The 15746-nt window shown below is 40.4% G+C and overlaps 1 protein-coding gene across 3 annotated transcripts in view; it reads right to left on the bottom strand.

Annotated features, from left to right (window-relative positions):
- arhgap5 (Rho GTPase activating protein 5) overlaps positions 1–13697 on the bottom strand; it is a 59855-nt gene extending 46158 nt beyond the window's left edge. For 2 of the 3 annotated variants that reach the window (XM_037796616.1, XM_037796618.1), the window contains exons 1-2: positions 13387–13697; positions 1455–5387 (exon numbers count right to left, since the gene is read on the bottom strand). In XM_037796616.1, coding sequence (XP_037652544.1) covers positions 1455–5276 — 3822 coding nt within the window. In that variant the 5' untranslated portion in view covers positions 5277–5387; positions 13387–13697. Of the gene's footprint in view, positions 1–1454; positions 5388–13242; positions 13356–13386 lie in introns of those variants that run through there. The other variant, XM_037796617.1, reaches the window with a different exon arrangement.
- Between the last annotated feature and the right edge of the window lie 2049 nt (positions 13698–15746).

Raw genomic sequence — 15746 nt, 5'->3', positions numbered from 1 at the left:
CGGAGATGAGAGCGACGGCAACTCGACCGCACGTTACCGCGATACGATAACATTTCCTGTCCGTGACAGAGTTAAGATGCAGCTTTAGCCGTGATGTCTCGCTCTGCTTTTCCTGACAATGTGTTAAACCCAAAGTGTTTCCATACTTTACTGGATGTGTAGTGTTTACCACGCTGGATTTAACATGGGAGGGGAATAATACATCCATGGTTTCGGCTCACTGCGGCGTTGTTTTGGCTTTTGAAACAGATATGACGCCACGTCGGACTACAACAATAAAAGCGGTAACTTCCTTCTACCTTCGCATAGACTCAAATGAGGCAAATATATAGATTCTGGCATTAAAAAGTCAATTTCAAAATCGCAATACATAGGTGAATCTATTTTTTCCCCATCCTTAATGTGTGGGTGTGCGTACATGTACAATCTGTGCTTTAACTGCATGTTAAACAGCTGTTTGATTAACATTTTTCTTCATTTGTAGGTGTCTTTTTCTACAGAAAAGTGCTGGTTTAATTTCCCCGTGCATACAGTATTTGTCTTAGATAATCGTGGCTATATTAAACGCTCTTGCTTATACATTCGTGAGTGCGCTCAGCCGTCTCAGACAAGCCTTTAGAGAGCTGTTTTAAAGGATAAGCAGGCATCTTATCACAGATGCAGCCTCTGCTCTGAGATTATGCAGACAGAGCCCTAACTGTCTTTAACAGTGTGTCTTTTATCAGGCTTTATTATTGGTCGTCTGGGGGCCTGTAAGGTGGGGGGGGGGAGGCTCATAAACCATTTCAGCAGTGGGTCAGATCAATCAATTATCAAATTAGTTTATTCTAACCGTGAGTCCCGGGCCGATTAAAAACAGAAATCTGCTCATATCTCACACCCACACACTACTATACACAATCTCTTCTGCTCTCATTCACATACACACTCTTTCATGCTCTCGCTCATATTCAATGCACTGAAGCTCCCTTTCAGTCACCCTCAAAAAAACACAAGAAAGCTTTGGCTCTTGGAGGCTATAATATCTTTGCTGTCTTGCTTCTTTCTGTCTTTTTTCGCTCTATAAAAATGACTTTTAAACGGCGCTGTTTGCTAAAAGCAGTTGATAAAACACATATACACGTATAAAGAGATTTTAAAAGACGGATATTTTTCTCTACGTTTTGGCCTCTCGTCCACACGCAAACAGAATTTCGGGTCTGTGTCGACGTGTAAAACGGAGCGTTTGGGGAAACGATGACGTCCTCTCCTCGTTTCATGCCCATTGTTGCTTTGTGTAAAGAGCATGCGCCAGAAACAATAACAAAGATGTCGGACTACTGGCTTTTTTATGTTTTGTTCGCGCTGCTCGGACTAATTATTACTTTACATCATGTGCTTTTGGGTGATTAAAGGCGAGGTTTGGAGCATTCAGAAATTCTGCAAAAGTCAGATTCATGACAGACAAGACTCACCTTCTTCGGTTCCTTTGGCGTCTTCTTCTTCTTCTTCATCTTCTTGTCCTCCTGCTCGGGGTCCGAGGTGATGGCGGGGTTATCTATCCCGCCCTTCCAGGGGTCGGCAGGGGAGAGCAGCGGGTCCTCCTCGCTGCCCCGGTGGGCTCTTCCCTTTTTCTTTTTCTGCGTGGCGGGGCCCGACTCCTCCCCATCGCTGTCGGAGTGGAATCGTCTTTGGTAGGCCTTCGTCTTGCTGAACAGGATTTTAGAGCGATGTTTGTATTTCGACGGCCGCCGTCCGGCCTGACACTTCCTGTCAAATCCATTCTCTTCCTCTCCTCCTCCGTGGAGGCCGTGCAAGCCGCCAAAGGAGTTTCTTATTTTGACCAGGCGGCTGTGCGTGTCATCGGGCACAGCGTATATGTCGTCGTTGTGGAAGCCCCTGGACCTTAGCAAGGTGTCCACAGGGTCTGCATAGTTGTCTGACGCCTCCACGTCCTCGTTGTGCGTCATTGGGCCACGTTGCAGCCGACGGTTGCTTCGCATGCCAGCCTCAATGGTTTTGAGCAGGTTGGGGTCCAGCTTTTTCACATTAGGTTTTGGGAGCACTGGTTTGGGCCGGACAGGTGGAGGCACTTTGTGGTTGCGTTCGTGGTCTCCAATAGGCGTGCTATGGACCGGGTACTCGTTGCCTTCTAGGTCGATGCGGTACTTGGCCCGCTCGCTGGGTGTGGGGAGAAGCTGAACGTCATCACCTATTGGACTGTAAGGTGGGGGGGCCTCATTGTCATCATCAGATTCTGGGTAATAGGTGTTGTAATGCGGGGAATGGCTATGGGGCGAGGTGGGGAAGACGTCTTCACTGGCGCCGGTGGTGCACTCCCGTGATGAGCTGTCAAACAGGAAGGAGCTCTCAATGTTGGGCTTTTTCTCCAGCACTTCATTGAAAAAGGGTGTAAACACCTCTGTCTGCCGGTGATACTGTGACAGCGAGTAGAGCGCTGTAAACTTGGCAGCGATCTCCGTGGCGATGTGCTCCCCCTCCGTCATCAACTCCTTAATGGCATCGTTCTCAAAGAAGTCTGCCTGGCTGTCTGTAATCGCCACCATCTGGACGGGGATCACGTCCTGGACTTCAGCCAAGAACGCCCGCAGGGTCGCCATGGAAGCCTTGCGTTTGGCAGAGTAGACCAAGATGTAGCCGTGCACCAGTTCATCTTTGCGGACACCGATAGCAGTGTGGTAGGAGAGGACAGTGACCTGGATCCTCCTCCTGCTGTCCCCGATGATCTTGTCCAGGATCAGCGTGTTGCTCTGGCCCGGCTGCCCTGCGCTACAGCAGTGTGAGTCTAGGAAAGGCGAGAGGATGAGGTCAACGCTGAAAGGATCCCAGCACATGGCGCACATGACTATCCTCAGGTCCGTCTCTGACATGTCTTTGATAGAGGGCAGCGGGGCCAAGACGTCAAAGTTATGCTTCAGCCCCTCCAGCACTGCTCGGAGACCCTGTTTAATTTGGAACTCTGTGAATTTACGTGGAAACGCCCCGGAGGGGATGTCGACAAAGGTGCACTGCAGCTTGTTTGCCAGCTGTTGGCCCTGGTGCCTCAGGATAGGTATGTTTTTGCAAACACTGTCCCTCTGATTAGCCAGGATTAGAATGAACGGCAGTGGCTGAGCGAACCTGTCTCTCCTACTCTGTGCTATCTCCGCTCTGATCCTGCCTATGCAATCTCCAATACAGTTGAGAGACTCTATGGAGTTGAATACACAAAAGCAGCCATGTGGCTTGAAAGTGGTGACCCACGTGTGGCTGAAGAGCAGCGTGGAATTAACGTCCACGGGAAGAAGCTCCAGTTCGTAGATTTTACCATCCAGGGTGTATTCATCATCTGTGGACTGAGCTCTGATCTCATTGGCTAGTTCCTGTGAGAGACCCTCCCTTCCCAGGAGGCAGAGGTTGATCTTATCGATGTTGGCACTGTTATAGTAGAGATTGGAGCGCCCGTGGTCGAGCTGCACCAGCCTGTTTGCTAAAACCTGCTCCACTTTCAGATCCACACAGTTCTGCCCACTCAGGCATGTCTCCTTGGTGGGATGGTAAACAAACCCAATGTGTTTGAGGAGGAGCGACTCTCTATCTGGGGCAAGTTTCTGCAGCGCTCTGTATCTGGGCTCCTCATTCAGCACGCAGTGAATTTCGCTCATCTTGTCACAGCTGGGGGTGGCATTCAGATCCAAGTCATAGAACAGCTCAGCGTGCTCAAAAAGCATTTCCTGAAAATCCTCTTTGGCCCTTTCAACTATTTCCTGCTGGTGTCTACAGTAAACATCCCTCCTATCTGATTCGGTGATGTACTTGTAGGCTTCGTCCTCCATGACAAAGCACATGACTTCCTCCCAAGGCTGCCCCGCGCTGATAAAATGAACCCTGTCCAGCGTCTTCTTGAACCTCTCTTTCATCTCCACCCGTCTCTTCTCTGACAGCAAGTGCTGGACGTGGTTGTGGTAAATCCTCTCACCGTCGAGTGTGTCAAGGAGGTCGAAGGGTATCCTGCGGTCACTGATGTCGATGTGGTCCGTCTCGTCCCACGGCGTTTGTTCCAGAACCACAAACCAGTACTGGAAATCGGGCCGGTTCCGGATCACGCTTTGCGCCTCAGGCCATGAGAGGTGCTCCACCTCCTCCAGGTTGTTGAGGAGATTGTTAAGGGTTTTCGGTAGTGTCGTCAGGTACTCCTCCCTCCTCCTCTTGATGTGCTCCTGCTTCAGTTGTGCAATGTGCTTTGTGAACATGTTGCGTGCTTTCTTGGAGCCCTCCAGGGTGATGAACTCGTCATAGTCAGACTGGCCCTTCAGATTGTTGATCACCGTTTTCCACGTGGTGTGGTAATCTCTCACCGTGTGCACTATCAATTTCTCAAATCTATCTGTTAATGAGGCAACGAGCTGCCGCTGGACTTTGTACGCCTCCAGGTATGGCACAGTTTTTGGCTTCCCCCTCGTCTTATCCAGCTGCTGGATGAGGGCGTTGAAGCAGACCTCTGCGTTGATGTTGCAGCGCGCCGACGTCTCAATTAGCTGCAGGTTTTTCTTGCTGGCAACGAAGGTCTGCAGGTCCCTCAGGTGCTGGTCCACACACTCGTCACATTTTGTGGCAGCAACGACGATGGGCTTCTTTGACTTGACAATTTGGGAGTAGAGGCTGTTGATGAACTTCATTTGGTCATCAAACTTCCTGTTGCATCCCTTGCTAACGTCGATACAGAGCAGAAAGCCATCGATGTTCAGCTTTCCATCAGGCATCTGCTTCTGGTCAAAGTCCTGCTCCAAGCCCAGCTGGTCCGTGCAGATGTACATCAGCTTCTCTGCCGACTGGAGCTTGCTCGCTGCCGCCCGTTTGGTGTACGGCTGCAGGTTCGTACTCCGATGCGGAAGGAACGTCTGGTCATCGATGAACTCCGTTTGTTCAATGACTTGTATTTTACAGTCCAACCCATCGTCCCCTCGATGGGACACCTCCCCCCAGTACAGGAAGTGGTCATTGTTAACCACGCGCCCCCCAAAGTCTATTGTGCTCAGCACTGAGGTGTGCTCCGAGTAGTAGCTGTCCGCATTAGGGTGAATGTATCGGTTGCATAGGCAGGACTTGCCAACGCCACAATTTCCCTTATCTTTCTCCGTCCCCGAGAGGCCAACCACGCTGACTGCGAATGACGGGGGGCGCGCATCCTTGTTCCTGGCCATTATATCCCCCCGCTCATCGCTAACTTGGTCACTTCCAGTAAAAAGGGTCAAGATATCATTCCAGTTCTGCTTGTCAGTGATACAGAGACACATTCATCCTGATTTCCCTCGGCGGTGGTCCAACTCAGTGTATCTCTCTCAGTTTCTATCCGGGGTCTTCTTTAAGCTGGGATAGAACAGCCGGCTTCTCCTTTTATCACCTGCCTGCAAGACATGGAATTCACAATTAGGAAAAGATAGAGGCAAAACAAACAAAAACATATTGGCACTCATTTGTCCTCAGAGCACTTCAGTCTCCTTATCACAAAAAAATATAATTAGCTTTTTGTTTCTCAGCACATCCCCCTGGGACATACATGCACATGTATGCATGGTGTGGTGATTTTAAACAACAAATCAGACATGTTAATCTGGCATTACACTGAGTTATCAGGAAATTAGACAAAGGTACACATTATCACACATTGTGCAGGACAAAATAATCCCTCCTAACTGGTAAAAGCTTAATAAAAAGGTCTTTGATCGGTCTTTCATGTATTAGTAGTAAAATGTGCTGGTCTTAAAACACTACCATAATAGGTTTATAATACAAAAATGTGACAAAAACAAAAAGGGTGACAATACGACTTATATAAGAGAAAAGGGAGAGTAATTCAATCACAGCAATGTCACTTTTCCCCTCGCAGAGAAAAAGAAGTGCTTTCAACCAATTTGTGCCGAGGCAGGATAAAAATGGCATGCAACTCCAGCCCTTTGACAGCCACTGACCTAGAAATGATTTGCTTCGCTGTGAGAATGAAACAGAGAAAATAAATCAGTTCACAGATTTGTTATCATCATCGTCGGCACAACCTACGGCTGCATGATTAGGGCTAAACGTATAATCCTGATTATTTGGTCCTTCATTCTCGAAAATGTATTTTGCATGACATTCTGGTTATGATTATTAATCCTAATTGTCTTTATTATCTAAATTATTTTGCTGCTTGCACATTATCTGTTCAAACATTAGCAACAAGGTGAAATAAAATGGATTCAGCACCAGGATTCAGCAATTACAGATTGTAGAAACTAAAAATGTGGCATCTGTGCAGCCTTTCTATCATTATTATCTGGGATTGCCACAGTCAAATAAGCCTGAACCCTTCCATGACCTAACTAGAGGCTGATAACTGATAACTGCGGAGAGAATTGCAGTCATTGTTGTGTTTTACAGAACGATGGCAATCAGCCAGTGAATTTGCCTGCGTGAGCTGGAAACGCTCGCTGCAGCACGACGGCATGCTGAGCCTGAGAAACTGCACCAGAGCAGGAATTCGGGTCCACCGACACGACTCGAGCAATGAGGTTTCCTCTGACTGTTTATAGAGGCCAAGGTGATGATGTCACCTGTGTGGGGGGGGTTTTGTACAAGGAAATAAGACGTTTGTGAGTTCAGCAGATCTTAATCAACCTTTAGAAACAAGCAACATGTGTATGGAAACTGATTCAGAAGGAGGATACATGGATGTTACACACTGAATTCCAATGATCTAATATATAAAAGAGATCACACAACCCATTTTCCTATTAGTGACACAGTTGTGCATAACCTGAGGGTAAACTACCTGCCGGAAATGTTTAGTCAGCCTCCAACCAGGAGTTCCTCGTCCCTCAAACACACCCAGGACATTAGCTGGTGTCAGAAAGCAAACCGACCAGCAGGTCTGTCAGGTTTACAAATCTATCCACTAGCCCCTACAATAGCGTCTGTGCTGCTACAAGCGCCACACCTGACTGTAGCAGGGAGACGTGTACCTGAGCATGTATGAACAGGTGAAACACATGTGCACATACACTTAACAGGTGGCATTACTGCCCGCAAGCAAGGTATTTCCATTTCCAAATGCCCATCACAAATTAGCAAAGTCAGAGTGATGTCTACAAATTGCACAGCCAAAACAATCCTAAATATTGTAATTTATTATATTAAACAGTACAAAACCAGCCACTCTTCTCACCGGTGACACTGGAACTAGCAAACATCTGGAACCATTACTTGGCAATACACTAAGACCATCAATTACAGCAACTGAAATCTATTAATTTTGTGTTTATCGACTACCCAACTGATTATTACAGCCCTACATTCCTCCCCGACTCCCATCCAAAACCACAGTGTTTGAGCAGATCAGTCGCCCAAATTCAAACATGTGTTTTGCATTTTTGTCTCACAAAGTCTATCACTCTGCTGTCAACACGCAGCGTCGACAGAAGACTTCTGAATAAATGTTAACATGTATGAAGTAGGGCTGTCAGTCGCATGATTGTCCATAGTTAATCACGAGTAATCGTAAATGAATCTCACTTTTTTATCAGTTCAAAATGTACCTTTAAGGGGAGATTTGTCAAGTATGTAATACTCTTATCAACATGAGAGTTAGCAAATATGCTGCTCTATGCAAAAGTATGTATATATTTATTATTGGAACTCAATTAACAACACAAAACAATGACAGATATTGTGCAGAAACCCTCACATAAAAATATGCTCAAATCATAACATAACATGGCTGACTTGACTATGACTTGCCCCCAAACTGCATGTGATTATCATAAAGTGGGCATGTCTGTAAAGGGGAGACTCGTGTGTACCAATGGAACCCATTTTCATTCACATATCTGGAGGTCAGAGGTCAAGGGACCCCTTTGAAAATGGCCATGACAGTTTTTCCTCACCAAAATTTAGCGCATGTTTGGAGCGTTATTTAACCTCCTTCAGAACAAGCTAGTATGACATGGTTGGTACCAATGGATGCCTTAGGTTTTCTAGTTTCATATGATGCCCGCTACAACCTAAAAACCACAAGTTGCATTAATGCATTAAAGAAATTAGTGTCGTTAAAACAATTTTGCATTAACGTGTTATTATTGCGTTAACTTTGACAGTCCTAGTATGAAGTATACTATACAGTATACTATAAACACCTGGATGTGACAGCCTTATTACTGCAAAAGCCCAAACTGTATTTGTGCTGCGCTAATAGCTAAAAGTAGCCCTGTGCATCATGATTAGTCCATTCACCGTGAGGCTGCAGGGGGGATTAAGGTATCACTTGGCAGGCTGGTTTTAGAGATGACTAAATGTTGTTAAGCCTGAAACACGGCAGAACACACTGCCAGGGATGGCAGACCCTTTTAAAGCTGCACCCGGCTGGATTTCTAGGCGACAATAAACAAACCTAAATCACAAAGCAGGGCTCCAACAGAGAAGAGGGTCCCATCGACTTTAGATGAGTTCTGATCTTGTGTACTGGCAACTCTCTTCCCACAGGAAGAGATGAATCAAAACTTAGCAGAAAACTGCCTCCTATTAAGCCAAGAGTGAGCTCTCCAGCCAGCGAAAAATGGACTCAAACATTACAATCATTCCCCCTCTCTCTCCTCTTAGTATAAATCATGACAGACTAGCCAGGGCTGACCGCGCCTCACAGCATTTCTGGGTACTCACTTTCACATTTTTTTACCGTTACCTGTCACTGCCATTTTTCAGCTGCTAGTGAAGTTGCGTAATGCAGTTTTAAATGTCAGCTCCCTCACTATCAGAGGAACTATAGTTGTAATACAACAAAACATAACAGAGAAACTACTCAAAACTTTCTGAAATGTCAAAATGAAATAATCAGCCAGTCTGCTTTAAGTGTGTAGAGGTGAGACCATCTTATTACATGCGGAATATGACTAATTTAGCTGGAGTTAGTGGTGACATTTTCTTCATTTTAAATTCACTGTGCGATTGCTCAACAAAACATCTTCGCTGCGGCAAAAAGCTTTGATGGCATCGGTGACTTTGACTCAAAACTATGTGAAAGGCATTGGCGCTGGTGCTAGTTGGAAAACAACTTCCCTTAAAAGTTTTTAACCAAAAAGTTGTGTTGTCAAATATCCCAATGAATCGCAAATTAATCGCACATTTTGTTATCTGTTCAAAATGTGCCTTAAAGGGAGATTTGTCTCCCTTTAATATTTAACACTCTTATCAACATGAGAGTGGAAATATATGCTGCTTTTTGCAAATGTATGTATATATTTATTATTGTAAATCAATTAACAACACAAAACAATGACAGATATTGTCCAGAATCCCTCACAGGTACTGCATTTAGCATAACAAATACGCTCAAATCATAACATGGCAAACTGCAGCACTGCATGTGATTATCATAAAGTGGGCATGTCTGTAAAGGGGAGACTCGTGGGTACCCAGAGAACCCATTTACATTCACATATCTGGAGGTCAGAGGTCAAGGGACCCCTCTGATAATGGACACAACAGTTTTTCCTCGCCAAAATTTAGCGTAAGATTGGAGCATTATTTAACCTCCGTCGTGACAAGCTAGTATAACATGCCTTCAATGAAAAATCAATATTTTGAAAGGTATTGTATCCAAGATAGAAATTCCAGTATTGTGTCAACACTGCCAGGAAGATAATCTTAAAAAAAACTACGTCACCCTCCTCCTCCAGAGTCAGGTCCAGACCTGAAACCGAGCATCACTCATATCTGACTTCCCCTTCCCGAGGAGTCGATGACGTAAGAACAACAGTTTATAGGCCGACTGACACCATCAACCCTGCCGTCACTCACAGCAGAGGTCGTTGGTACCGAACCCCTTGTGTGGTCTGTTGAAGCTGATATATTAATATTGAATATTTCCCACCATATTAGCATTTGCCAATATGCATTTTTGTCCTGGTCTTAAAGCAGATGAAAAGCTTTTCAGACGTACCTGAACATTTCTGATGAAGCTGATATCAACAACTGGGCATCTCTGCTCATCAAAAGGACAAAAAAATAAATGCAAAACACTCTCTTACACATTATCTGGATATTAAATGTTACAGCCACAATTATGCAATAAAATAATGTTTCCAAACAACATGTACTACCTTCAGAGTCAGAAAATCCAGCTGATTTACAATAATAAATATATACATATATTTGCCTACTCCCATGTTGATAAGAGTATTACATACTTGACAAATTTCCCTACATTTTGAATAGATAAAAAATAATCGATTGACAGCCCGACTTCAAACACACTGAGGAGAAAACACCTTAACAGACTGTGATGACAATCAATAGAGGAAACAATGAAGAACCTAACTGATATTTAATGGCTCCCACTAATAATTAATGCATTTAACAATCTCTGTAACTGAGGAATTTTTTTTTAAGTACACTGAGAGGACTGCAAATGGCTGGAGAAAACCCATCAGGGTAGCTTATTAGATAAAAAGCCGGACTATCCCTTTAACCAGAGTTTGGGTAAAGGGCACAGGGAGCTGCAGCAATGTCTGAGTCGATGCAAACGGCATGCAGAGCTGCAGCAGGACAAACCCACTGACCTGACTGACTGACTGACTGGCTGCTGCTACACACCAAATAAACCAGTCAATAATAAGCTGCTAAGTGTGGCTACAACTCCTCAACACAGCTGAGACGTTTAAAAATACACTGATAATGTCGGAAAATCCAATAATCATCTGAACCAGTGGCACTCCTGGATGTGACCCTGCATCCATCCATCCATCCATTCATCCATCCATCCACAATGCTAACATTAGCGATTAGCAGGTCATTAAAACCTGGCAACCCAGCAACTTCTAAACCAACTGAGAATATGTTAAAAAAAAACACAGAAATGAGAGATAAAAACTAACAATGTTAAAGGCTGTGAACTCTGGTATCATTACAGTCGTTAATATGTGAATTTAATTTTAATTTCTGTTTGTTAACGTTAAAATGAAACCTAATGAAAAGGGTGGATATCACGTAAAACATCAAACTCTAAAGAGGGCACAACTAGGGAGAGAGAGCTACAATGCAGCACATATGAAGAAATTAGGAAAAAATGATTTACAAAAATTAAAGGTAAACTCCAAGATTTTGATTCCCTCTCTGACCAACATAAAATACAACATCTACTTGGAGAGAATAGTGTCATCAGCATAGAAGCTGCAGGATATTTCAGTGCATGTCACAGTCTAAGAGACAACCACAACAACAACACATAACAGATGTAACTCACACTCTGCCTTTTATTTACTCCTCTACTTCATGTTTTGTTTGTTTTTTTACATTTATCCTTTGATATTGCAATATATTGTTATTAATCTTTTTTTATTTGTTTGTTTTATTGACACAACAAACATTAATTACTTCTTTATTGTTTTCTTCCATTTACATGCATGTTCTTTTTAAATATCTATATATTGTAATTTGCTTAATGAATTGTATATATGTGTATATATATATATATGTTTTGTTTTTGTTTTGTTCTTTTTTATTCTTATTTATTATTGAATTGACAATATTGTTCACCTGACAGTCATGTTAATAAAACAAAATTAATTGAATTTAATGGGTTATTATGGGAGTAAACATTACAGTAAATTAGTTTAAATTAAAAACCAACAGCTCTTGAAATACATTTGTCTGTGCAATATATCCTTGATGCAATATACACCTCAAGTGCAACTACCTTTATTTACATTTTATTTATTACATCTACCCTACCTCCTATTTTACAAGTGCAATTACCTCTGTTTACATTACATCTATTTTTTTATTTTTCATTCCTGTAGTGTAACACTTCTGTTTATATTTATTTATTACATCTACTTTACCTGTTTTATTTGTCTTATTATAACTGTGTGTGTTTTACCTTTTATATGTTTTAACTGTTATGTGTTTTATCTGTTATGTGTTTTATCTGTTGTGTCTTATCTGTTATATGTTTTACCTGTTATGTGTTTTATTTGTTATGTGTTTTACCTGTTATATGTTTTATCTGTTATATGTTTTACCTGTTATATGTTTTATCTGTTATATGTTTTACCTGTTATGTGTTTTATTTGTTATGTGTTTTACCTGTTATATGTTTTATCTGTTATGTGTTTTATCTGTTATGTGTTTTATCTGTTATATGTTACCTGTTATATGTTTTATCTGTTATGTGTTTTACCTTATGTGTTTTATTTGTTATGTGTTTTACCTGTTATATGTTTTATGTTGTGTTTTATCTGTTATATGTTTTATCTGTTATGTGTTTTATCTGTTATATGTTTTATCTGTTGTGTTTTATGTTATATGTTTTACCTGTTATATGTTTTTATATGTTTTATCTGTTATATGTTTAACCTATTATATGTTTTATGTTATATGTTATATGTTTTACCTGTTATATGTTTTATGTTATATGTTTTATCGGTTATGTTTTATCTATTATATGTTTTATGTTTTATCTGTTATATGTTTTAGCTGTTATATGTTATGTGTTTTATCTGTTATATGTTTTAGCTGTTATATGTTTTATCTGTTATCTGTTTTATCTGTTATGTGTTTTATCTGTTATATGTTATATCTGTTATATGTTATATGTTTTATGTTATATGTTTTAACTGTTATCTGTTTTATCTGTTATGTGTTTTATCTGTTATATGTTATATCTGTTATATGTTATATGTTTTATGTTATATGTTTTATCGGTTATATGTTTTATCTATTATATGTTTTATGTTTTATCTGTTATATGTTTTAGCTGTTATATGTTATGTGTTTTATCTGTTATATGTTTTATCTGTTATATGTTTTATCTGTTATATGTTTTATCTGTTATGTGTTTTACCTGTTCAGTTGTATCTGCCTGGTTTAGTCTTGTCATGTATTAGTTTTAAAGCTCTGATCAGGAGTGGCAGCTGTGAATCTCCTTCTATTTAATAGAATGACTATAAAGCTTTCTATCTATTCTATTCTAATGCCAGCTAATGCGGCAGAGCACCGGAGCTACCACAGCCTCTGATCCGGTAGTTGTGAACTCCTCCCGGGTTGCAGCTCGGCCTGGCTCGGCCCTGATACTCCAGGAAAAGAAAAAACCCACCTTCCCATCCCGACTAGCTAGCAGAGCTCTGCTAGCCTGAGAGGGGTAGTTAGCTTAGCTTAGCGTTAGCAGCACGGAGCAGCAGGCTGACGTTAAGGCACAGAAAGCGGGTTAAACATCACAATCTAAACACTCACAGCATCAGTAACACCCCGCTTCTCTTTAACCCGGGAGAGCGCAGCTTTAACGGCCAGGTTTCGTGCTAAGCTGAAGCTACTGAAGTCCAGAGACATTCCCCTACAACACCTACTAACATGGTCGCTCCCAGATATCCAACATACCAGAGAGGAAGAGGAGGAGAGGAGGAAGAGGAGTCCCTCATTACTAACTCCTCTTTCTGTCCACAGTCTGCTCCTTTAGTGTCCGCGTTGGTGTCCTCCTTCACGGTTAGTCCCGGTAGTTCCAGACGGTGTGTCCTCCGGTGTATTCGGTGTGTTGTAGTGTTGTTGGAGCGGTCTTATGGAGGTATGCGCTGCGCTGCGCTGCTGCTCTGCTGTAAACTGAGACCTGCTCCTCCTCCTCTCTCCTCTCAGCTCGCAGCAGCACTGCCAGCAGTAATGGCGACTCTCTCTCTCCTCCACTCTGTGTCTATGTCGCTCTCCCTCTCCATTCAGATCCTCCCTCTCTCTCCCTCTCTCTCTCTCAATTCAATTCAATATGCTTTATTGATCATGACTGTCAGGTGAACAATATTGCGTCAATAAAGCGTCAATTCAATAATAAAAAAATTAAAAAAATTGCAATAATAGGTATTTAAAAAGAACATGCATGTAAATGGAAGAAAACAATAAAGAAGTAATTAATGTTTGTTGTGTCAATAAAAAAAATAAAAAAATAAAAAAACAATTAATAACAATATATCAAAATCTTGGAGTTTACATTTAATTTTTGTAAAGAACTTTTTCCTAATCTCTCTCTCTCTCTCTCTCTCTCTCCCTCTCTCTCTCTACTTGCTGTACTATACTGTACATTACTGTATCAATACATTTCACTTTATATTATATTTCACTTTATATCCCACACTATATTATATTATTTTATTTATTTTATTTATTTTATTTTTTATTTTTTATTTTTTATTTTTCTTTATTATTTTTATTTTTTTATTTATTTGTATTTATATTTATTTATTTATTTTTTATTTTATTTTATATATTCTTCTGGTGTGCCCAGTTATAGTTGGTGGTATCATATTACTTCACTTATACTATACTATACTATATTATATTTTACTTTATATCCCACACTATAATATATTATATTATATTATATTACATTACATTATATTATCTCTCTCTCTCTCTCTTTTTCTTTCTTTCTCTCTCTCTCTCTCTACTTTATTATATTCTACATATTCTGACCTGTATTGCTGTACTATACTGTACAATATTTTATATTATATCAATAAATTTCACTTTATATTATATTTTACTTTATATCCCACACTAAATTATTTTATTTTATTTTTTATTTTATTTTATTTTATGTGTTTTTATTTTATTTTATTCTAAAATTGTTCCCTGTTATAGTTGTTGGTATCATATTACTTCACATATACTATACTATACTATACTATATATTATTTCACTTTATATTATATTTTACTTTATATCCCACACTATATTATATTATATTACATTATATTATATTATTTTGTATTATTTTATTTTATATACTCTTCTGGTGTATCCCTCTTATAGTTGGTGGTATCATATATACTTCACATATACTATACTTTATTTTACGTACTTCTAATTATTTGTTTATTTCATTTCAAACTTTTCTCTATGTTCTGTCTTTGTGCTGCTGCGACGGCTGAATTTCCCCTCTGAAGATCAATAAAGATGTATCTTATCTCATCTTATCTTATCTTATCGTATCTTATCTTATTTTTATTGACATGCAAAATAGCAAATAAAGCCAAAATAAATACAACTTAAATTTAAGTTTATTGGCCCTAAAGGATCATTTAAAACACTAATCACAGACAGAATTGAACTTAAGATACATAACATAATAAAAAAAAACATCAAATATTTGGTATATATTATGTAAAACTTACATAGAATATAATGTACATCAATTGACATCCACCTATCATCATCCAACCTAATGAACCATGATGGCCTGATAGATAGAAAACACAAGTTCACAAGTTCACAGAGACATAATCATGTCACAGAATAAAACACTAGGAGGCCTCAGGGCATACTGTATATATATATATATATATATACTGTATATATTCCATGTAACTTTGCCTATTTCTGTGTCTTTCTCATTGTAAAACCGTCTCTTTCATCCTGTTAATATAAATATATAATATCTCTTTCTGTCTTCATGTCTCTTTTCTCCATTTCAATAATCCTCTTTATTGGCATGAATGTTAGATGAGCCACGATGCCAAAGCGTCCAAATACAAATTAAAATCTCTCTCTATATCACTCTCTCTCTCTCTCTCTCTCTTCCTCTCTCTCTCTCTCTCTCTCTCTCTCTCTCTCTCTCTCTCTCTCTGTGATGTAATTATGTTGGGGATTTTTTTTTTCCTGTGAAAATTGTTTAATTATGTATAATGTTCCTGTAAATGGAAAAAAAGGCTAATTTGCTCAACAGGGAATGCAGGTTCAGTCGATGTGATCAG

Source organism: Sebastes umbrosus, chromosome 16, assembly GCF_015220745.1.
Source record: "Sebastes umbrosus isolate fSebUmb1 chromosome 16, fSebUmb1.pri, whole genome shotgun sequence".
NCBI classification, from domain to species: domain Eukaryota; kingdom Metazoa; phylum Chordata; class Actinopteri; order Perciformes; family Sebastidae; genus Sebastes; species Sebastes umbrosus.
This window is presented reverse-complemented; position numbering and strand designations above follow the sequence as displayed.